This window comes from Eschrichtius robustus, chromosome 3, assembly GCF_028021215.1.
Source record: "Eschrichtius robustus isolate mEscRob2 chromosome 3, mEscRob2.pri, whole genome shotgun sequence".
NCBI classification, from domain to species: Eukaryota; Metazoa; Chordata; class Mammalia; order Artiodactyla; family Eschrichtiidae; genus Eschrichtius; species Eschrichtius robustus.
In genome coordinates, this window is record NC_090826.1 from 57,300,286 (window position 1) to 57,323,141 (window position 22,856).

General features: G+C 42.2%; 1 protein-coding gene across 2 annotated transcripts in view; it reads left to right on the plus strand.

The window, feature by feature from the left end:
- Positions 1-22,856, plus strand: part of PDE4B (phosphodiesterase 4B) — a 591,158-nt gene that overhangs the window by 470,159 nt on the left and 98,143 nt on the right. Inside the window, exons 5-7 of one of the 2 annotated variants that reach the window (XM_068540054.1) lie at positions 322-358; positions 491-561; positions 11,595-11,644. In XM_068540054.1, coding sequence (XP_068396155.1) covers positions 322-358; positions 491-561; positions 11,595-11,644 — 158 coding nt within the window. Of the gene's footprint in view, positions 1-321; positions 359-490; positions 562-2,365; positions 2,410-11,594; positions 11,645-22,856 lie in introns of those variants that run through there. The other variant, XM_068540055.1, reaches the window with a different exon arrangement.

Below are 22,856 nucleotides of genomic sequence, written 5' to 3' on the forward strand. Positions count from 1 at the left end.
AAAATCCACAAATTGCTTTGAATTACAGTACTCTGGGTCTGCTATTTAATGGGAAAATACCCTGAAGATATATGCTTACTTGCAAGTGTTTTTATGTGTAGCCACTGTAAATCCAGGAGCCATGAACCTGGTGGGTTTTTTTCTGTCAAGTTCCTGAAATCCCCCTCTGCACCTAAATCAGTCCTGCCTTATATCCAGGTGGAAGAATTTGTATAACATTTTTGTGTTACTAACACTGATGAAGTTTCATATTACAGCTTATATGACACAGTTATAATTCAAATGCATTTAAAAAATGTTTCTTTTCTCTCTTTTCACCAGACATGGCGATGACTTGATTGTAACGCCTTTTGCCCAGGTATGTATCATGCTGGCCTGGCTCATTCTCACTCTGTCTCTGGGCGTAGTTTCTAAGTGTAGCCTCTGAACCTGCCCATTCCTCTCCTTTTGTTCCTAACCATTCCTAACAGTGGAAACATTTTCCTTATAGGTCCTTGCCAGCTTGCGAAGTGTGAGAAACAACTTCACAGTACTGACAAACCTCCATGGAACATCCAACAAGTAAGCATGCACTTTTTGTGGAGTTATAAATCCTTTCCATAAAGGCGAAACCCTGAACAGCACTAAAAAAACCCACAACCCAACACTAATGCATGGAAATTTGCCCTCCTAGCTAGGTTAGGATACATGATAAAACTTAAAGTAGGATGGATCACCATAGTATTTTAGAACTGGTAAGATGTTAGAAATTAGTCCAGATCTTATTATCTTTGTGCCTTTAACACTTAGTAGACAGGAGTTCAACAGATGAAAAAATGAGATGGGTTTTTTTTTTTTTAACCTTTGTATTTAGTACTTGAAAGTGTGAATACTCATCAGTAAAGGCCGTAAATTCTATTAAAATTCTTTTGGAATAAACTATTGAGTTCAGAGAATTCAAACTTAAAATTACACGTACCAAAAGTTCAGGTCCAGGTTGCCTCTTGTTTGATAATATATAAACAGGTTCATGTAATTTGATGATAAGAGTGGGATTATCTTCTCTTCTGCCCTTAACAAGCTACATAAGCTTGGCCATTTCAACTAACAGGGCTGAACATTGATCTCCTGATCTGTTAAATGAAAGGTTTGAACTTAATAATACCGCAGTAATTTTCTCCTCCGAAATCACTTCAATCTGTGGGTCTAAGTGCTATGCAGTTCACTATCCAGCAATTCAAAACCCATCACAGGGATCAGAAGGTCATAGAATCAATGATCCTGGGATGGCAGGGCCAGAGGAGAACTTTGAGAAATGACTCAGCCTCTTTGTTTTACAGAAGGAGAAATCAGGCCCTCAGAAATCCAGCAAGTTGCTCACAACCACACCATAGGCTAAAGATGCACCAGGGCCAAATCCTAAATCTCCTGATTTTTCTCAGCTAGTGTTCACTCTAGGACACCCTGTCTCTCCAGTCTTTGTGAAATGATTCATCGACCCTCTATTTTGCTTTTATCCAAATTTTTATTGCGTGGAGTTGTTAAAAGTGAGAGTAAACCCTGCTTTGAAAGCTAACTTTTCCATTCGCTGTTCTATCCCTTTTCCGGGAGCTTCCTGTGAGAGAGTACTGCATAGCCCCATGGAGTTTTTCCCATCGTTGGTCTCTCCTCCTCTAAACTGTTCTCCGAACTGCCACCAGAGTCTTCTTTCTCACTTGCTGTTTGGCCATGTCACTCTGCAGCTTGAGGCACTTCAGTGGTTCAGTCTGATCATTACGATAAAGTTTAAATGCGTGTGCTTGGCCCCAAGGCACCTCATGATCCAGCTCAAGTTACTTTGATTGATAGTTGATTGGGTTTATATAGGATGCAGTATACAGGAAAGCTAGAGGCTTGCCCAGCCTCATTTGCAATGGTGCTCCCTGTTTATTGTTAAATAATTCACTCAACAAGTATTTATTTAGTGTACTATTCATCCACACGTATATGTGTGTACTTAACAAATACGTATTGAGCACCACCTTGTACCAGACCCTGGTGATATAATAGTGACCAAAATAGACAATTATCTGCCCTTTCAGGGTTTACATTCTGATAGGAAGTGCCAGGGCCTACAGAGGTGTGCAATCAGACCAGGTCTCTGGCCACATGGAATCACATTCTAACAGTTGTGGCCTGGTTGTTCCCTGCATGTTCTATTCTCCATCCTAATTATGGACTTACTGTTCTCGCTTCCTAAAGTGTCTCTCTCCACCTGCCAGTGATTGCCTCACTGAATCCTGCTTGTCTTTTATAACACTCATTTGTGTTACCTTCACCAGGATGCTTCCCCTGACCCTGCCAAGCCTGGTTGAGCGCCCCCCAGTGGCCCCAGAGCACTCTGCAAATCATGTATGGATCTCTACCACGACCACTAGACTGTGTGTCCCCGTAAGGACCCTTGAAATTTACATTTACTTTTCCTTGACTTTCTAAGAATTAGCAGAATGCCTGACACATAGTGTGTGCTCCATAAGTATTCGTCATGCATATAAATCTCTGAATTACTAATTGTTAGAGAAAGACCACCAAATGTTTCGAAAATTATTTTTTTGGAAGTGATCCTTTCCATTTTTCCATCTTTTTTTCTTTACAGGATATGGCCTCTGGGGGCCTTATTTATTGGCTTCATAACTCAATTCTACCAATTGAAAATTATGTGACTTGGGCAAGTTATTTCACCTCTCCAGGGCTCAGTTTCCCAATCTATAAAATAGGGTTGTTCTGAGGGTGAAATGAGTTAATATTTGTAAAGCATTTATAACAGCATCTGGCACGTAGTAGTAGGTGCTCAATAAATGTGAGTTATTATAAGTGATAGTTACGTTTCTCTTGCTGAATCCAGAAACAGTGTAATACTTTGGAGTTTTCACATGCATTATCACAGTTATCGTCACTGTAAACGACGTTTATGACCCACATGTTGCCACCACACTATGGACAGGAAACAAAGCTCAGGGAGATAAAATGACTAGTGCAAAACCAGCTCACTTCCGAGGGGATGAGCAGAGCCAGTGCTGAAACCTAGTATCCTGATTCTCTTGCAGTGCTCTTTTGTAAGGAAAACTCAGTTTTCTTCCTTCCTCTGTAGGGAAAAACCCAGTTCTTCCCTCCCAGGTTTGTCTTCCCAGTGAGTCTTCTTTACTAGTCACACAAAACACTTCACTTCTGACACTTCTGGTCACCAAATACGTGGAGGTTTTCCCCTCACAAGAGCAAGAAAATGTCCGACACCAGCTGGGTGTCCTGCAGTTTAACTCAATCCTGATGCTATCTGACATCGCATCAGATCCCACAGGTTAAGGGCTCAGTCCTACAAGATTGCCCACCGCCTCCCTCCCCACTTCAGACGCCAGTTGTAAGCTCAAGTTATCTTTGCTTGTGACCCACCAGCTATAAGATTCCAACGACACCCCCCTTTAATTAATTTCATTAATTTGTTCGAGCAGCCCACAGAACCCAAGGAAACATTTACTCATGTTTACCAGTTCATTAAAGGATATGATAAAGGATACAGGTGAGCAGCCAGATGAAGAGGTCAGAGTCTGAGAGGGTCCCGAGTGCAGGAATTTCTTCCCCTTGGAGTTGGGATGCATCACCATTCTGGTGTGGATGTGTTTACCAGCCTAGAAGCTCTCTGAACCCTGTATTATTAGGATTTGCTGGAGGCTTCTTCACATAGGCATGATCAATTATTAACTCCATTCGTAGCCCCTCTCTCTTTTCTGGAGGATGAGGGGTAGGGCTGAAAATTCTAAGCTTCTGATCATGGCTTGTTGTTTCTGGGGACCAGCCCCCATCCAGGAGAAATCCAGGACCCCACCCAGAGTCACCTCATTAGAGCAAAAGGTGCTACTAGTGCTCTTATTACTTAGGAAACTACAGGGAATTTTAGGAGCTCTGTGTCAGGAAGCAAGGGTAGAGAACAATATATGTATGTCTACTATCTCACATCTTTCCATTTACTATACCTATTCAGTCTTCTGGGTTATGGGACGAAATCTCTGAAGGCTTTGGAACAGAGTCATTTAGGAAGAACTTATGGAATAGCTGAAGGTCAGAGAGCCTGAGGCAGAGACATGAGCTAGGAGAGCGTTTCAGGAATTAAAATATGAAGAGTAAAACCCTGGGCCAAGATGATGGAGGTAGGAATTGAGGAGGAAGAGATTAATAAGGATACATTCCAAAGGCTTCTTTAACATAGCAGAGCTCAAGGCCACTACACTGCACAGCTCCAGGGAGACGGGGTGCCAGTGGTGATGTGTCGGGGTGTTTTCGGTTACTGGTTTGTTGGCATGGGCTCGGAGGTCCTTCCTCTGTTAAAGCATCGGGGAATTCAGCCTAACCCTGCTGATTATAGGCTGTCGGCTGAAGCTACTTTCTTGAGATAAGATTTTTCCATAGCCTTGGGGGTTTTGAGCCACATAAACCTCCATAGTTGCCATATACAGAGTGCCCTAAGACCATAGTTGCCATATAAAGAGCTCACCCAGAGCCAATTCTCACACTCTGGCTGAGGACCACCCTCCAAATCATGGCCCTTTGTGTCACCTCTGGTCCAAACCACACTCAGCAAACATAATAGACCAGCAGTAGAATAGTTGCATCTAATGATCATTCCCAAATCCATACCCATATTTGTACAGAGTTGATCCTCCTACTGAGTTCAAGTTCTTCCTTAAAACCAACATGTCCGCCACTAGAGCTTCACCAAAGGGAGTTGAGATTGCCTCGGTCTAGCTCGGGCTGAGAAGTGAGTGATGGAGCAGCCTGGCAGGGTCAGGTTGGAAAACTGAGGGTTCATTTAATGCACTCTATTCTATTCCTAGATAGTCAACACCCTCAAACAAATAAAGACAACTGAAGACAAGAATATCTGTCAGGAATGGATCCACCATGCTAAGAGCATTCCCCCTCCCACCCCAACCCAGATATTCACTTATCTCAACAACTGAAACTGTAAGGTTCATGGAACTCAGAAGTTGTTTTCTGGGATATTTGACTTGGGTTCCAAAGTGCTACTCCTTGCCTTGAATGTAACATTTAAGCAATAATTATGTCCTTGGAATGGTTTTCATGAGACATTTGGATAATGTGTTGTTTTTATATGAAAAGGAACTCCCACATAGAACTATAATTCTCATAAGTCAAGATTTCCTTTATCTTTTGGCTCTTTGCTCAGCATAAAAGCAGTTCATTGTCTGTCTGAGCTTTACCACCCAAAGGGTAAAAATCTCAAAGTTCCTATTGAGGTGATTTCCTTGCACTTCCTTGAAATGTTCTATTGAGGGATGCTTGATTGGGCTTGTATTTCTTGGCTTCAGATTAAAACCTATATATCCTTTGTCCCAGGAATTTTGAAACTATGGCTTTCATTTAGAGTTGTTAATTCAGATAAGCATTCCCTAAAGCATTTACTGACTTTAAACAGACTGATGGAGAAATCACATGTGAATGAGAGTACCTACATTCAGCAGACTGATAACCAGGGAATTGAGCTGGGAGCAAAGATCTGTCCCCATCATCCAACTCTGTCACTAACACCACACACATCACCGGTGGCTACCGGGAGATCACATAACATCTCTGTATTAACATTCTTCTGAGGTATAATTAGATGAACATGTATGAAATCTTTGAGAAAGAATTAATAACCACTGATTTTTGTTTTCAGTCTTTCATTGCCTTGGGTCCTTTGGCATGGGATTTAAATTAGCTGAGAATAATAAAAGTCTTGAGCATTCAGAGCTGGACAGAACCTAGCCAAATTTCCTCAGAGTAAGGGAGGAAATATATGTAAAACCTCTCACACAGGAGCTGGCACTTTGTAAACTAGCAGAAAATGTTAGTTGCTGCCTGTTCTCCCCAGGTGAGGAAGAAACTGAGAAGTTCAGTGAGTTGCCCAGGGCTATATGGTTAGAAGGTGCCAGAACCAGGATTAGAATTCCTGTCTTCTTATTCATAGTCCAGCTCTTTTTCCACTGTGTTATTCAGGGCTGGAAAGTATTAACTGCTGTGGCCATATTATCCTCCCTATTAATATCACCATCTTTACAAACCCAGGCGTAGAACTTATGATTCTTCTGTAAGTTACGGACCTTTGGACTCGTAATGGGCAACCAGTGCCATTTTCTTCTGGCACTCACCACAGTTTTCTAATTGGTACTCTCATGCCCCACAAGCAATAATGCAGCCTCCAGATGTCATTCATTCATTTAAAATCTATCGAGCTTCTTCTTTGCACCAGGTCTTGAGCAAAAGTGATGACCCTTTATAAACGTACTCCTTGCCTTTCCAAAACTTACACACACAGATGCTCACCCGAATTAACAACTCTAAGTAAAAGTTATATTTTCAAAATAACTCCTGGGACAAAGGAGTTTATGTAAATTGTGTAATTTTTAAGAGGTCATTGGGAGGATCAGGTGCTATGTGTCGCTGTGCTATTAAGAAAGCAGAGATTTCCAATATTGAGGGTCTCTTGGTTCTATGTCTCTTTTCACAGAAGTCTTCTTTGGAACTCAGGAAGATAGTTAAAATAAAAGTATTAAAAAAAATACATTATCAATCTAATCAACAGCTATTGACTACCTGTATCGTACCAAATATTTTGCCAATTACAAGGTTACAAAGATGAATGAGATTCAATCTTTGTTTAAATTTCTCACAGCCTAGTTGAGACAGACAAGAAAATGGGAATTGTAATGCAGTTAAGAGTGGCACTAGGCTGGGGCAAGCCTAGGAAAGTATAGGTGGCGCAGTGACTAGTCACAGGAGGGAAGGATCCTCTGAGGTGATGCCGGAGTGCAGTCCTAGAACATGTGAAGGAGTTTGCCACTTAAAGAGGAGGAGAAAAGTGGTCAGATGAGCAAAATATGTGCAAAGAGCCCAGCAACACAAGCAGATTCTGAGTCTGAGGACCAGTGGGGGGTGTGTAAAACCAAGACTATAGAGGAAAAGGAAACCAGATAAAACATTCATATGGTATTTGGCTTCTCAAATCATTTTCACATCAATGGTTCGTTCAATCGACAGTTTACCAATATTTATGGAGTTTCTACTTTACGCGGGGCAAGTTGGTAGGTGCTGCAGAGGGCACGTGAAAGGGGTCAGAACTGGAGCCCACCATCAATGGGTCATAGATTAGGGGTGGGGATAGTCCATGGCCATATGAGTTGTAACATGAGGAAATAACCCTGAAGGTACAAATGAAGCACCATGCGAGATTAGAGGAGGAATCATTTTTTAGCTTCCTTTTCAGGAAGGAAGACATTTTCCTCTTCTAGGTTCTTCAGGCTGGTCTAAGAATTAAGTGGACATGAGACAGATTAGTAGGAGAAAGTCAAACAGAAGTTTAATAGCATGTATACATGGGAGAGGCCCAGGAAAACTAAGTAACTGGACAAAGTGGCTGAAACCCTCACCTTAAACACCATTTTCAGCTAAAGACCAAAGAGGATATTGTGGGGTAGGGGTTTGGGACCTGAAAAGGAAGGAAGGCAATTGACGTGGAAGTGGAAGAGCAAATGTTTGGTAAATAAATGTTTGCCGGACCATGCGGGGACAGACAATGGCACACAGAATGGAATTTTAACAAACAGACTTTGCTGGGTTCCTCCCTGTCTACCATACCTAGTTCATACTATACTTATCTGTGGTCAGAGCTCCCTTCCTCTATTTACATTCTTTTAGGCTGTTAAGGGAAAGGTCAAAGTTTCTACCTCAGTCTTTCGGGCCTTGGGCCTTTTCAGCTTGAAATAATCCATATGCCAAGAGCATTTTGGGTAGCAAGTTTTCCTCCCTACAACATTCTTTGGAGAAGATGGCATTTGACCTTTGAAGGTATGATTATGATAATGGGGGTTTTTTTTCCCCACACATCCAAGCAATTCTCTGACACCAGCTGGGTGTCCTATAATTCAATTCAGTTCTGACATTATTAACTTGGAGATAGCGTCAGATCCCGTGGGTTAAGTGCTCAGTGCTACAAGACTGCCCCTCCACCGCACACCCCTCTCCCACTACACACACTGGGGACACCAGTGGAAAGCCCAGGCTCTTGCCGGGGCTTCCGACCCACTGGCTATAGGTTGGAGGTTCCCACGAGCCCTTCCTTGGGTTCAGTGAACTTGCTAGAGGGGCTCACAGAACCCAGAGAAACATTTTACTTACTAGATCACTGGTTTACTATAAAAGGATATGACTCAGGAACAGCCAGATGGAAGAGATGCAGAGAGCAAAGCAGGGGTTGCCGGGGAAAGGAGCGCGGAGCTTTCACGCTCTCCGAGTGCATCACTCTCTCTGAATCTCCACGTGTTCACCAACCCAGTCTTTTTGAGTTTTTATGAAGGCTTTGTTACAAAGGCATGATTGATTAAATCATTGGCCATTGGTGACTGTACTCAATCTCCAGGCTCTCTCCCCTCCCCAGAGGTTCAGGGTGGGCCTAAAGCTCAAACTCTCTAATCACATGGTTGGGTCCCCTGGCAACCCCCTCCTTAGGTTATGTAGTTGTTGGTCCAAAAGTCATCTCATTAACATAGCAAAAGACACCTTGATTGCTTTCCTCACTTAGGAAGCTCCAAGGATTTTAGGAGGTCTGTGCCAAAAATGGAGCCAAAGGCCAAATATATATGTATATTTCTTACCATAACTGGCAATGTTATAGAATGGAGGTGACACTTAAATGTGCAGATTTGTGAGAGGAAAGCTTCCTTCACAGAGGAACGGCCTGAGCAGCGTCAGGAAAGGAATAGCACGTGTTCAAGGAAAAGGAAGTGATCAAGTTTGGCCTTGGCAAAGTATGAGTTAGTTCTTTCCCTCATTCATTCATTCATTCATTCATTCTTCCATTCAATAAGTATTTACTGAGTGGCTGGCATATAAAAGCACATGTTGAGGCCAAAGAGCAGACTTTGAATGCCAGGCTAAGGAGTTTGGAATTTAATCTCTTAATTTTTCTGAACAACAGCCCTCAGTATTAGTGCAGGTGTTATCAGCAGATGGCATAGTACAAAGAAAATGCACTTTGGATTCAGAAAGACTTAGCTTTGAATCCTGACCTTGCTGTTATAAGCCATGTGTGCTTCAGCATATTTCTTAACTTCTCTGAGCTTCAGTTTCCTTATCCTTAAAGTGAGATGATGATACTCTCAATGGAAGTTAAGAAGTACCCAGCACAGCGCCTAGCAGAGAAAAACACACATTGGATGGCAATTTCCCTTTGCTTGTCACCCCCGGAGAGCAGAATGTGTGATCCCAAAATATGCCACTTTGGCACATGGATTATTTTGAGCTGAAGGCAATCAAGACCCAGCAGATTCAAGAAAAACTTCTACCTCTTCTTCAACTACCTAAAATAATTGTAGTTGGGGGCCTGGCTCAAAGAGAGACAGAGCTATTATCAGAGATAACTTTTATCTGAATGACCCATCTGTTTGGCAGGGCAAACATCGAATTACAAATCATCTGCTCTTCTCATTGTCTGGTGAATGACCCTCCTAAGCTTTGAAGCCCTAGGCTCCTGTTCCATTCCTTAGCTCAGGATGACAGATAAGTCTCAACTGCTTGACTTGCCCTTGGGTCTCATGTTCTTATGGGGATCCCTTAAGTATGTAGTTAAATTTGTTTGGCACCTGGTAATCTGTCTTATGTCAAGTTAATTAATAGACCAGCCAAAAGAACCTAGAAGGGTAGAGAAAATTTCCTCCCCTACATCATACCTGAAAATTTCATGCCACAGAGAGTTTAAAAGTACCTTGCCTAGGGCTTCCCTGGTGGCGCAGTGGTTGAGAATCTGCCTGCCAATGCAGGGGACACAGGTTCGAGCCCTGGTCTGGGAAGATCCCACATGCCACGGAGCAACTAGGCCCGTGAGCCACAGCTACTGAGCCTGCGCGTCTGGAGCCTGTGCTCCGCAACAAGAGAGGCCGCGACAGCGAGAGGCCCGCGCACCGCGATGAAGAGTGGCCCCCGCTCGCCACAGCTAGAGAAAGCCCTCGCACAGAAACGAAGACCCAACACAGCCAAAAATAAATAAATTAATTAATTAATTTAAAAAAAAAAACCAAAACCCAGCCCAGAAGTGGGGTTAAACATTAAAAAAAATAAAAAATAAATTAAAAAAAATAAAAGTACCTTGCCTAGAATCACCCAGCTAGTAAGTGAGTGATAAATATGAACCCTGTCCATCAGACCCTGCAACAATAAGATATTTTTACCTTGAAGCTATATTACACCTAAGGGACCAAACATGGATTTGGAATACTTTAAATCTAGGAAAGTAATTTTGTGGCCACACCAGTAGGGAAACCCTTCCTTTTCAACCCCTTTGCAGGCCATGTAGAACTTGGCTTCCTTCCCAACCTTGCCTGTGCATCAGAATTCACAGAGCAATAGTAACATTACAGATTCTCACGCCTTGTCCCAGACACGCTGAAGTAGACCCTCCAGGGATGGGGAAGGGAATCATATTCTCGACAGCTCCCCACGTGATCAAATGGCATCCATGTTTGAGACCCACTGGCCTGCAGTGCCACTCTCTTGCTCACTGCTAATCTCCTGTTTGCTCTTTAGTGGGGCAGACGGCCCTCTATGCCGCTGGCTCTGGAATGTGGCCCCCAGATGAGCAGCATCAGCACCACGTGGCACTAGTTAGCAATGCAAACTCTCAAGCCCACCCCAGGCAGACTGAATCAGAAACCCTGGAAGTAAGGTTCAGCAATGTGTCTTAACAAACTCTGCAGGCGATTCTATGCACCCTAAAGTTTGCGGGCCACTGCTCTATCCTGTTTCTGGGAGGCTCTCTAGCAATGCACCCTGAATCCTGGAGAGTCTGGCAAAGCATGAGAAGGATGGCAAGAGCAGCAAAGAAAATCAGGGTTTTGGGGGGAGGGGGGGTAAAAAAGATAAAGAAGGAAGAAAGAAAAACAAGAAAGAAAAGGAGAAGGAACCCTAATATTTGTGGAGCGTGAGTTTGTTTGCTCGTTTCGTTTGACTCGATTTGAGCAGGCTTGCTTTGTGATGTAGAATAATGCCCAGTTCGACCATGAAAAGACTTCTCCACAAGTTAAGCCACCTAGATTGCTGTTCCTAATGGCTATGTGACCTTTGACAAGTGATTTCATCTCTCTGGGTCTCAGATGTCTAAGGTGCAAAAATGGGAGGCCTGGACTGATTAATCTCCAAGGGCTCCTCCGGCTGTAACTTTCTATAGCACTGCCCAAAGGAGTTGGGATTCACGCTTGTATTTGGTGTCATTTCTGAGCAAGGGTGTCATCTTTGCAAGGCCTCCTGGGGCAGGGAAACCTAAAGCAGAAGGACTGGTTAGGGACCTGGAGTAAATGACTTCCTTCCTGGAGTGCTGGAGCATCCGGGACGCTGTGCATAGGGAAATTCCAGGCCATCTGGATGTGAGAATTGCAGTCACCCACGAGTTACAGGAGCCCGCCTTCCAGAGATAGCATCATGTCACTAGGTAGCTCATTCTGACCTGGAAAACCCCTCTGTGATCATGGGGGTGCAGGGAGGGGTATTCATACAGAGACTCAGACCTTCCTTTCTCTCCCTCTCCACAGGAGGTCTCCAGCTGCTAGTCAGCCATCTGTCTCCAGAGTCAACCTGCCAGGTAAGCCATGGCATGAGGCTTAGCTCCATGTTTCAAAATAACAAATGTGCCTCTTTTCCAGAACCTTCTGTAGAATAATAGCACTCGTTTGCACATCACGGCCCTCCAAATAGGTTTCTTGGTGACTTTTTTCAAAGGCAGACTGGAGCTGTACTTCACTCCATGTGAAACCAAACGAAAAGCAGGATGAAATAATTTTCCCACCCTGTGCGGGCCTCGGCTTTCAGAATGTGATGGATGTGTGGTCATGCTGCTTCCCAGGACAAGAGCAAGAGTGCAGCTTTGCCCTCAGCTTGCCGGCCCCAGTGAACTCCAGGAGAGCTAACCTCAAAGGTCCCAGGTGCTCCCACATTGGCCTGAGGGCCCCATGGTGAATGTTAGTGGTTTTCCTCTTAGCGTCAACTATACATCCCACTTGAGTCTACATCCTTTCCAGGTGTGAAACCAAAGGCTCTTTCCAGGTCACAAATCATTTCTTTTGGAGGTCATCCAACTTTGTTCCTCAAAGGTGTTTTTTTTTTAAGAGAAACCTAACCTCTCATTTTTTTTAGTACTGCGCGTACGCTTTTCCTGTGGAGTTGAGAGCTGTGGAGAGGAAGGGCCACCTTGAAGGAACATCTTGGAGACGTGTTGGACGTAAAACTCTTCTTGCCATAAGATGCAGCCAGTTAGATGACATTTTTGAAAGTGCAAAATGGAGTTTTTCCTCTTTAATCTGTCCCACTAGTATGGCAGTGGATTTGAGTAGAACCACGGGAGAAACAGTAAGATGAACTCATGCTGAGATCACCTAACACCTAATGTTGCCACATAGGTTTCTGTTTCCCTTCCCTTTATTCTTACGAGCTTCCACGCTCGGATGTTGTGTTTTCTTGCTGATGTGATGGCCATACATATAACAGAGCTAATACAAAAGTCCAACTTTTTATTTTTATTTTTTAAACATCTTCATTGGAGTATAATTGCTTTACAATGTTGTGTTAGTTTCTGCTTTATAACAAAGTGAATCAGTTATACATATACATATGTTCACGTATTTCTTCCCTCTTGCATCTCCCTCCCTCCCACCCTCCCTATCCCACCCCTCTAGGTGGTCACAAAGCACCGAGCTGATCTCCCTGTGCTATGCGGCTGCTTCCCACTAGCTATCTATTTTACATTTGGTAGTGTATATATATATGTCCATGCCACTCTCTCACCCTGTCACATCTCACCCCTCCCCCTCCCCATATGCTCAAGTCCATTCTCTAGTAGGTCTGTGTCTTTATTCCCGTCTTGCCACTAGGTTCTTCATGACCTTTTTTTTTTTTTTCCTTAGATTCCATATATATGTGTTAGCATACGGTATTTGTTTTTCTCTTTCTGACTTACTTCACTCTGTATGACAGACCCTAACTCCATCCACCTCATTACAAATACCTCCATTTCATTTCTTTTTATGGCTGAAAAAGTCCAACTTTTAAAAGAAGAGAACAAAGGCAGTAGGTTCCATTGGCTCACTGGCGTTTGAAGTATTAATGGTACATGCTTTAAAACATGTTTGTGAGAAAAATATTGAGAACAAGAATAAAAGTAAAAGGAAGATATTAAGCAAAGTCAAGTTTACCTCTAGAGCCCCATGATATGAAATAGAAGAAAATGGTACTCTATCCATGGACTTTAAAAATGTGGTGTTCTGATGTACTATGTCCTTTAGAAGTTTTATAAAACAAAACGAAATAACTAGAGTGTTTTAACATGTAACTGGCGTTACATGCTGGAGATCAAAGGGGGTGGTTTCGAAACTCCTGTCATTTCATCATCTTGGCCCACTTGTGAGGCACCATCACTACCATTTCTATTAGCCAAGTTTACTAAGATGGTTTTGACAACAAATCGAATATTTAAACTATGTTTTCTTTTTCTTGTAATAAATACTGACAAACATCAGGAGAATATGTGATATTTATGGTTCTATAAATTAGCTCATTAGCCAAAGATGCTGTTGGAAAGATCACGTTGTGATCATTGGCACAGTAACTAGAGCTTGGCAAGTACAGAGTCTTTTGCTAAATTCTTTTAAAACAATGGAGCAGAGAAATGACAATACCACTTAGGCAATTTGTTTTTGTCTGTCTTTGTGGCAAACTACAAAAATCCTGACTTTTCATTGGGCAGAGAATGTAGCGATACCAATTATTACATAATTATAGGTTTCAAAACCTTCTTAATGCTCAACCACAGTCAAAAAAGGAAGGAGGACACACACATCCTGTGTTTTGTTTTTATTATCAGCTTAAATAAGTCAGGCAGATTTTTCCTGTTATTTTAATATTTATCAGCATATGACAAAGGTGTGTTTAAATAGAAACTTTAAAGGGGAATGAAAAATAAGTGGCTCACAGCACACAAAAAAACTGAAAGCTGCAGTGCTGCTTTAAAAGATGATTTATCGTGATAATGAGATCAGATTTTCATTTATTAGCACTGATGCTGAACTCATGTATTTCAATTGAAATCTAAGGTAAAAGATACAAGAAACCACAATAATTTAAACAGATTTAACAACAACCCAGTTTGTTGGGAAAGGCTGGCTGACTTAGGTAACTGTATTCTTGTATAAAAAGCAAGTTTAAGAGAGAGACAGAGAAAAGCCAGAGGAAAGATTTTTTTTTCTTTTTAAAACGTTTTTTAAAATGCATCTAAATGAAGGAAATGCAATTCATTTTAAAAGCTAGTTGTCAAAAACCATGGTTAAATTGGTACATTTGCTCTTACAAATTGATCATTAACTGAAAAAATTCATGGGAGAAGTCAAAGCAAATCTCTCAGTCTGCAGTACCTTTCTCCTCATGGTTTAACCAAGTTTATTCTTTTTAGCTCTCATGCTACAACACAGATTTCTCTCTTCTGCAAAGGCATCCAGATTTTTTTTAAAAAAATCAATGTACTTGCTCCCTTTTTTGTGCTATGGAGAGAATTCCATTCTAGGATATACTCCAATTTGTGGCTTATATGCCTCCTCCATTGGAGCTCCTTGAAGGCTGGGACTGTCTATACCTTATTCCTCTCTTTATCATTTAAGATACTTTTGCATAGTTATTTTCACATAGTAGGAAGATAGGTAAATGTTGAATTGAGCAGGAGAGCTACATAAAGTTTAGGGACTTTATCTTAAGGAAAATGCTCATAAATTAAATTTTAATAATGAGTCAATATTTTACCTCCATGGCTATGAAAAGCCATGCGTGTTTTTACTGTTAAAAATCAGTTATTGCATTGAAATTGAAAGAAGTTCAAGACACATTCTATAACTACACTATCTAAATCTATATATTAGTATGGTCACATAGATTTTGAACAAAAAAAGTTAAATCGAAAAAGTTGGCATTTTATACTTTAAATAGGAAAGCCAGAGTAAAGTAATAGAGGATTTAAAACCCAGAAGATATAGCAATGTGGAAATCATATGCTCCCACATTAAGGAGAAGATGTAGTAAATCCTCCTGGGGGTGTTGAAAATGTTAATGCTGTGGAGTTTAATGGGCATCTCGATATTTATCACATTTTGCCTCTTCCCAAACATGAATTCCAGGCCTTCTCTACATGATACGTAAGGATTGGAACAGAAAGGGAAAAAAATAGAATTGAAAAAAGAACACTCCAAACAAGGCAGGAACTTGATAATTTATCGAGGAACTTGGGTTCTGTCATCTATACACATTCAAACTGGAAAATTGAAGTAATTCTTAGGATTTCAGGCCCCCAAATTATTTTCAACAGAAAAAAAAAGGTAATTGAGGAAAATCACTGTGTAGGTTGTGTGTGTGTGTGTGTGTGTACATGAGTGACTGTGTGAGCATATGTATATTGTATGTGTAGTGTGTGTGTGTGTGTGTGTGTGTGTGTGTAGGATAATTGTCCCACTTTCCCCACCCAAACCATCCCTTGCTTTTGCATGCATTTCAGTAGTGTTCATGGGTATGTCATGAAAGTAAGAATTTACTGAAAAGATAAATTATCAAGTGTTCACTGCCTTTACGAAACGATCATTTGCTTTGCAAAGGATAAGAGAAGCATTCCTTTTAATGACCAGCACTTCTGATTATTATACATGTGACTTGATTTTTAATAATATGTATCATATATGGAACATTTTAGCAGCCAAATCAATGTGTAAGGTGGAATATTCTACACTAATTTTCTTCTTCCAAAGTTTACTAATAAACGTATTGAGCAGGAACGTCACCCATGTAACAGATAAGATGGTTTGAAGAACAACCCCCAAGGCCACGGGTCATCAGAAATGACAGCAAACCATGTCACAAAGATGACTAGAGCATTGCCTTGAGGACTTCAGGCTAGACTGCTGCAGACCCGAAGTGTCACTCAGCCTGGGTATCCACAGCCTCAGCTCATGATGGTTTTCAACACCAGTCAATGAGATGTATTTCAAGAAAAGCCTGTGTATGGAGAAATAGGATGAGACAATACAGAGCTTTCCAATAAGTCTGAAATAGGTGGGCCTAAGTGAGAAACAGACTTAATTAATATTTTTTTAGTGCTCATAGGAATCCACTTCTTCTAATATGTGTCCTCTAGGTCATTCTGGGGAGGAAATGGCTTTTTACCAGTTGATAAAACAGAAGAGACTTTCTCCTAAGAAGCCTGTTTCTCAGTATGAGTTCCTCTCATGTCTTTGCTTGATTATGAATATCCCCCTGGAGGTTCATGTGTGTGTGTCAGACGTGGGTTCTATTTGAGGAGCAAACAAGAGGCTCAGTGAGTTACCTTGGATCTTAAGAAATTTGGCAAGTCATGACCTTGATTCAGTTCTCATTCTTTGCCAGAGCAGCCAGAGCCTAGGCTGAGAGATGGGCTGTGTGTGCACCAGTAAAGGGCTCTCTGAGAATGGCAGCAATGGCCTGAGAGCTGATCTGAGTCAGATGACTGGAAATGAAGCCCAGCACAAGCAGAACGTTTGCTCGGTTTCCACGTTAAGCAAGAACTGTCAAGCAGGGTTACAACACTTACAACAAATAGTAATAAAATCAATCTTGTTACCAAAGGCTATGGCCACTCATGAAAAAGGAGAAATTGGAGGGAATTACAAACAAAAAGGAAGAAAGAAAGAAAGAAAGAAAAGAAAGAAAGGAAGGAAGGAAGGAAGGAAGTAGGGAAGGAAGGAGAAAGAAAGAAAGGAAAGAAAAAGAAAGAGGAAAGAAAGAAAGAAAAAGGAAAGAAAGAAAAGAAAGAAAGGAAGGAAGAAAGAAAGAAAGAAGGAAAGGAAGGAAGGAAGAAAGAAAGAAAGAGAGAGAGAGGGAGGGAAGGAAGAAGAGAGAGGGAGGAAAGGAAAAAAAGAAAAAACCAAAAATATCAGATTTTTTTTTCTTTGTTCTGAATGCTGTGTGGCCTGAATTATTGGGATAATTGCCTTAATTATTCATCTTGAGTATTTAGGCAGTCTGCATACAGGACGATAGGGCAGATGCACTAGAAAAGCCCTAGTCGTTCGGAGAATAATTTCCCAAATGGTTGTCTTATAAGAATTGCTTTTGTCTAAATTAGCCCTCCTGTTGTAAGTTTACCTCAGAGCATCAACATTAAGCTGTTTATATGGATTTGCAATTATTCGGTATGTGTCTAAAATTAGGTAAGTGTAAGTTGCAAAAAAACATTGACAAGTCAACTAAAGTGTGAATAGTTAAAATGTTACCCTTGAGCAAATGTTACCAAAAATAATGCCCTGCTCATTAATGGCTATTCCACTATTTGGAAATTAATTTCTAAATTTAGTGTGAATGTTTCTTAGTATTAAATGGAACTGATGAGACCCTTAGCATCTCAACTCTCACTTGCTGCCTAAAGACTGGAGTTCATTCCGCCTTGATTCCACTTCACGTTTTTTGTACTGCTGAGAAACACCATCCACCCACCCCCCTGAAAGTTGGAATCATGCATGTTAGTAAGTATTTCAGTTATGCTATTGACGTCAATGGAGTCATTAAATAGATTGCTGGCCCTCCCAGAAGCAAATCGCTGCCAGGGACCTAGATACAGACACGTTTTTTACAAAGACAACCATCAGGTTTTGCTATAGCAGTGAGCCAGAGAAAGGGAAAAGTTTATACTGTAGCAGACCTATCTCCAAACACAGTTTCTTTCTTTTTTTTGCCTCTTAGTTCCGGCCTTTCTTTCTCTTTGGTTACAGTAAGCTCAGACAAAGCTTAGATATTGTTGCCTGAAGGCTTTGTGTGCAAAAGCATCTCCTGTCATTGAGACCCTAAAGGGAGACGCCCCACTTTTAAAAATGTGTCTCACCTTTAGCTCTGCACAGCCCATCCTGATGTTTATTTGGCGACATAAATTATCTAGGCAAATCACTATTGTCTGCCCGCAAGACCATGCTTGATAGTTCCCTGAATACAGTTTCCTGCACATGCACATGCACGCACACACACACACACACAATTTTGCCCTTTCTGTTGCTTCTGTGTGTCTTCTAGCTGCAGCCTGTCGTCTATGACTCAACCTCTATGCAGCCAGCCGGCACTGTGCTGTGGCAGCACCGGGGGTCTAAAGCAAAGGTGGAGGACGAGGCTGGGAAAACAGCTTCCCTTGTCTCGGCTGCCTCATCCGCAGAGCCCCGCAGGAGGCTGCCCACGTGCCTGTGTCCTCCCAAACCCCAGCTGCTGCCAGCCGCAAGCCTGGTCATGCAGCTCCCAGGCGTGTCAGAGAGAGCCCTTCAGGAAACATCTGTCTGTTTCTGGGTGTTCTTGACAGCTCTGTTTACCTGGACGGCCCCAGGAGTCAGAGCCAAATCCTCCCCTCACACCTACCTCCCCCTCCCAGGCTCAGAGTCAGGGAACCATCTTGAGCAGACAGCTCTCTTCATATCCGGTTGTCAGAATCTACCATGTTGGCTCAGCACTCATCTCCCTTCTCCACCCCATCCCTTTCCTCCCTGCACTCCTTATCAGTAAGTGTGTACATACTTATCAGTAAGTATGTACAGGAATGCTAGACATCCAGCCACCTTTAGTAACCCCTTGGGGTTCATCTGGAGGCCCAGACCCATCCCTCCCTCCACCTCTTCTTTTCCCATATTCCTGGATTTGAGTGGCTGTTCACTATCTTTTATCTTGCTCTTCGCCTCCCACAGACAATTCTTGTAGTCATTTCCTCTAATCTTACACCCTCCTTTTCTTCCCCATCTCCTCTCCTTCAGTTTAGCGCTTCATTTTCCCTTCCTAAGCCATTGTGGTGGCCCTCCAACTTGGTTTATTGTGCTCAGTCTTTCCCCACTTCAATCCACCTTCTATTCTGGTACTAGAATTATTCTTCTAAAACCCAATTATGCTGCTTTCCGAGTTGGTTAACCTTTACCTTCGGGATAAGATCCTTACTTCTTACCAGGTGTGCAAAGTCTTTCAGAATTTGTTTCTAATTCCTTCTTTGTCCTCACCTCCCCCTTTAACCCGTGCCCCTGTGCACAGCTAATGGCTGAGATGCACTGAACTTACTGTCCCTCAAATACGCCAGGCTCTTCCTTGCCTTCCTGCCTTTGTACATGCTGTTCCTTCTGCCTGGGCTGCCCTTCCCCGAAAATATCATTCACATATTCAGCTCAGGGGTTTTCTTACGTTGTCACGGTGAATGAGTTCTTTATACCCTCTGATTATTGGACTCTAGAGTCTGGATTAAACTAAATATAGAGTCTCAATCCAGGACCTGATATATAGTATATGCTCAGTAAATACTAGTTCCTTTACCCATTCCCATCTGGAAAGTGCATTTCTTATCCTTCAGATCTCAACATATACGCCATCTTCCACAACTCATCCAAAACCACTCTCAATTATTATCTTAATTAGTATCTCAAAATCTCAATTATTGCACTTGTTGTATTATGCTGTAATCTTTATTTTAATTTTCACCTCTTCTAAACTGAGAGTGTCCCAAATAAAGTATGAATCCTCTTTTTATATATCCGCAATTTATAGCATAAGATCTGGAACATAGTAGATGCTCAATAAATGCTTATGGAATAACCAAAGACAAAAGGGTGAATGCTTGTTCCTGAATCAGAAAGGATTGGAAAGGAGCTGAGGCTCATAGTTGGCTTCGTTCAGCCTGGCCTAAATATCTTCTAGCTCTCAGGCATGTGCCCAGTACCAGCATCCCTGGATAATCTTGACTGCAGGTGACTTTCCTTCACTCAAAGTGAACTCTTTATTATCCATCACTTCAGCAAGAAGTGACAGTGTTAAAAGAAATGGAAAAAAATGAAAACGACTAAATGTGACTAGTTTCTTGCACTATACTGTGCTCTTCATGTCTAGCACAGAGCCTGGTACAAAGTAGGTACTCAGCATATTGAACTGAATTGGCTTGGGATCATGGGTCGACCCTTTAGACAAGTTACTTCTCTGAGACTCAGTTTTCTTATCTGGAAAATGGGTATTTTAATATTCTACTCATAAAATTGCAGGAAGGGCTAAATGAGAAAAGCTATGTATAGGGATTAACAGTGAAGACTCTGGAGCCACACTGCCTCTCTCAAATCCTCGCTCCACCACTGTGTGATCTTGGGACAGTGTCCCAGTTGCCTCCTCTATAAAACTGTGATGGAAATCGTACATATCTCATATGTTGGTCATAAGAATTAAATACATAAACACATGTAAAACACTTAGAATAGCTCCCGGCCCTTAGAAAGTGTCAATATTGGTATCGATATTATTAGTGTTGTACAACACACTTCCCATAGCACCCAGCACAAAGCACATGGTCAGTGTGTGACAGGTGAGAGCTCAGGCCTGCTGGCATCAGTAGGGAACCAAAACAAGCCTTGTAGATATCTTTCTAGAAGGTTCTGATCACGTTCTCTTTCATAGTAATACAATCTAGAAGGCAGTCTTTTTTTGAAAGATTCTTTCCCCCTGAAACCATGAAAATCTGATTTTATGGAAGTAGATTTAGAGCTGAAGATAGGAGTCTCCAGGACATACAGTGGGAAGCTAAGGGACCTGGGGGCAGAATGCAGCTGTTACCAAATGTAACAGAACACGACACAAGTGTGACTTTTTCTCTTAAAAACAGAGTGTGAAGAAGAAAGTCCAATTAGCATTCTGATAAGCTGGATCTTAGTTAAGTGAGAGTTTTCTTTTGTATAAACCTGAGAGGGCTTCACTTTATAGGATAGAATAATTGCAGCTACACAACCCATTACGGTTGTATGTAAAAACCATGTTCAGGGTTGGGCACGCACCTACATGGGCACAGGTGCTTCAACCCACAGAGCTCAGCAGAGAACAGCAGCATAAGCTGGTGCAGAGCTTCTTTTTGGAGAGGAGACAGAACCTACTAGCAGAGACAGCATCAGAGAGGACTTTGACTCCTTTTGGAAAACCTTTATGCCTCTCTCAGTACCCCCGTGTCCACCTACTCCCTTCTCTCCTCTTTATTGGGAGGGAGGGAGATGAGAAGGAGCTCGGGTTGACCTAGAAAAGGATGAATGTGGACGTTGGGAGATGAAGGGGGAAGGAAGAGGACCATCTAAGTTCCCCTTTCTCCCTCCTGCATCCCCAAAACCACTTGATCCCAGGCGGGCAGGGTGAATTCAGCTTGCTTGCTTCTCATCTGGCCAGCACTTCATGGAGTTGCCTCCAGAGCTGTTCTCGGAAACGAGGAGCATTTCAGGGAACAGCCCTTTCACCAGAGAGAAGAGAAACAAAGCAGGGACTGTCCCCTAGAAATAGAGAACAGGCAACAGAACTCACTGGATCTTTGTCTTGGTTTATTGTCTTGACTTACTCCCAGCTAGAGCTATTGACATGGACCAAAAGTGACCCCTCGGAGGTTTGTGTACTTTTCCCACCCCCTCTTTGACTGTGTCCTCGGAGCGAGCTTGGACCATGGCGATTATCCAGCTCATTTGATCCGTGGAGGCAGCCAGGTCAGATAATGCAGCCTTTGCCCCTGTCCCTCAGTTACTCTTTGGGCTTCACATTCCTGGGGTCTAGTCTGGCTAGTGCTGCTTGTCTAGTACACTAGATCATTTCCAACACCCCACATGCCTGCCTCTGATTGCAGGAGAAGAACTCCTGTTCCATGCTGGACACTGTGCTCGGCCCTCTGCAGACATTATTTTCTCACCAACTGAACTGTTTTGCCAATGTTATTGTCCTTGTTTCACAGATTGAGAAAAGGAGGCTCAGTGGGTATATGGGGCTTACTCAAGACACACAGTTAGTAAGTGATTAAGTCCGAACTGAAACCTAGATCTGTGTTTCTTGAAAACCCATGCTCTTCCCTCTAGTCTAGACCACACGGCCCTGGCCTCCCCACATTGTAAACCTCGGATGTTATAACGAACGGAAAGGGGGTGGTTAGAATTTCACAACAGGAGAGAAACCAAAGGAACTGAGTTATCTGCAGCCTCAATAAGTACTATATAATAGAGCATTTCCCTTAATTCCTTTGTCATCTATCCCTTTCATTGTAACGTGTAAGTCTTGAGAGAAATGTTTCATATACGTCCATTATTCATTTATTCAATAAACATTTATTAGATGCCTACTCTATACGAGACACTGTACTAGGCACTGGGGATACAATGATGAGGAGAATGAATTCAGACCCTGACCTTGTGGAGCTTACTGCCCAGGAAATGTCAAATGAATAGGTACATGATTATACATTTGGTCATTGTAAGGAAGAAAAGTACGGAATGCTATAATATTGCTTCATTTTTTCACCTGTGAAAGTGGGAATAATACTAGTTCTTCCCATAAGAATTGTTATAAAATTTAAATGTTATTGTAAGTAAAGCATTTAGAACATTGCCTACCAGCTAGTGTTATTTACTGTTTGCTCTAATTATCATTATCATTGGTTATGGTTGGGATTAATGTAGATTAGGGGATGGGGAAGCCCTTTGTAAATAAATGACTTGGTCTTGAGACCTAAACACTGAGTAGGAGCTGGGTGGGTGGAGACAGTGACTAACACCTAAAAGGTGCTACAGCCAGAGACCTGGATTGATAGAGGGACGGCAAGGTGCAAGGCCAGAGAGGCCGGATGGGGCAGAGCATTTGTAAGCCATGGTTGAACGTGTAGCTTTTATTCTAAATCCAGTTGGGGAGCCATTAAAGGATTTTGAGAATGAGGTTGACATGATCTGATTTGAACTTTAAATACAGTACTTCCTGAACCACAAGTCTGGGCTTGT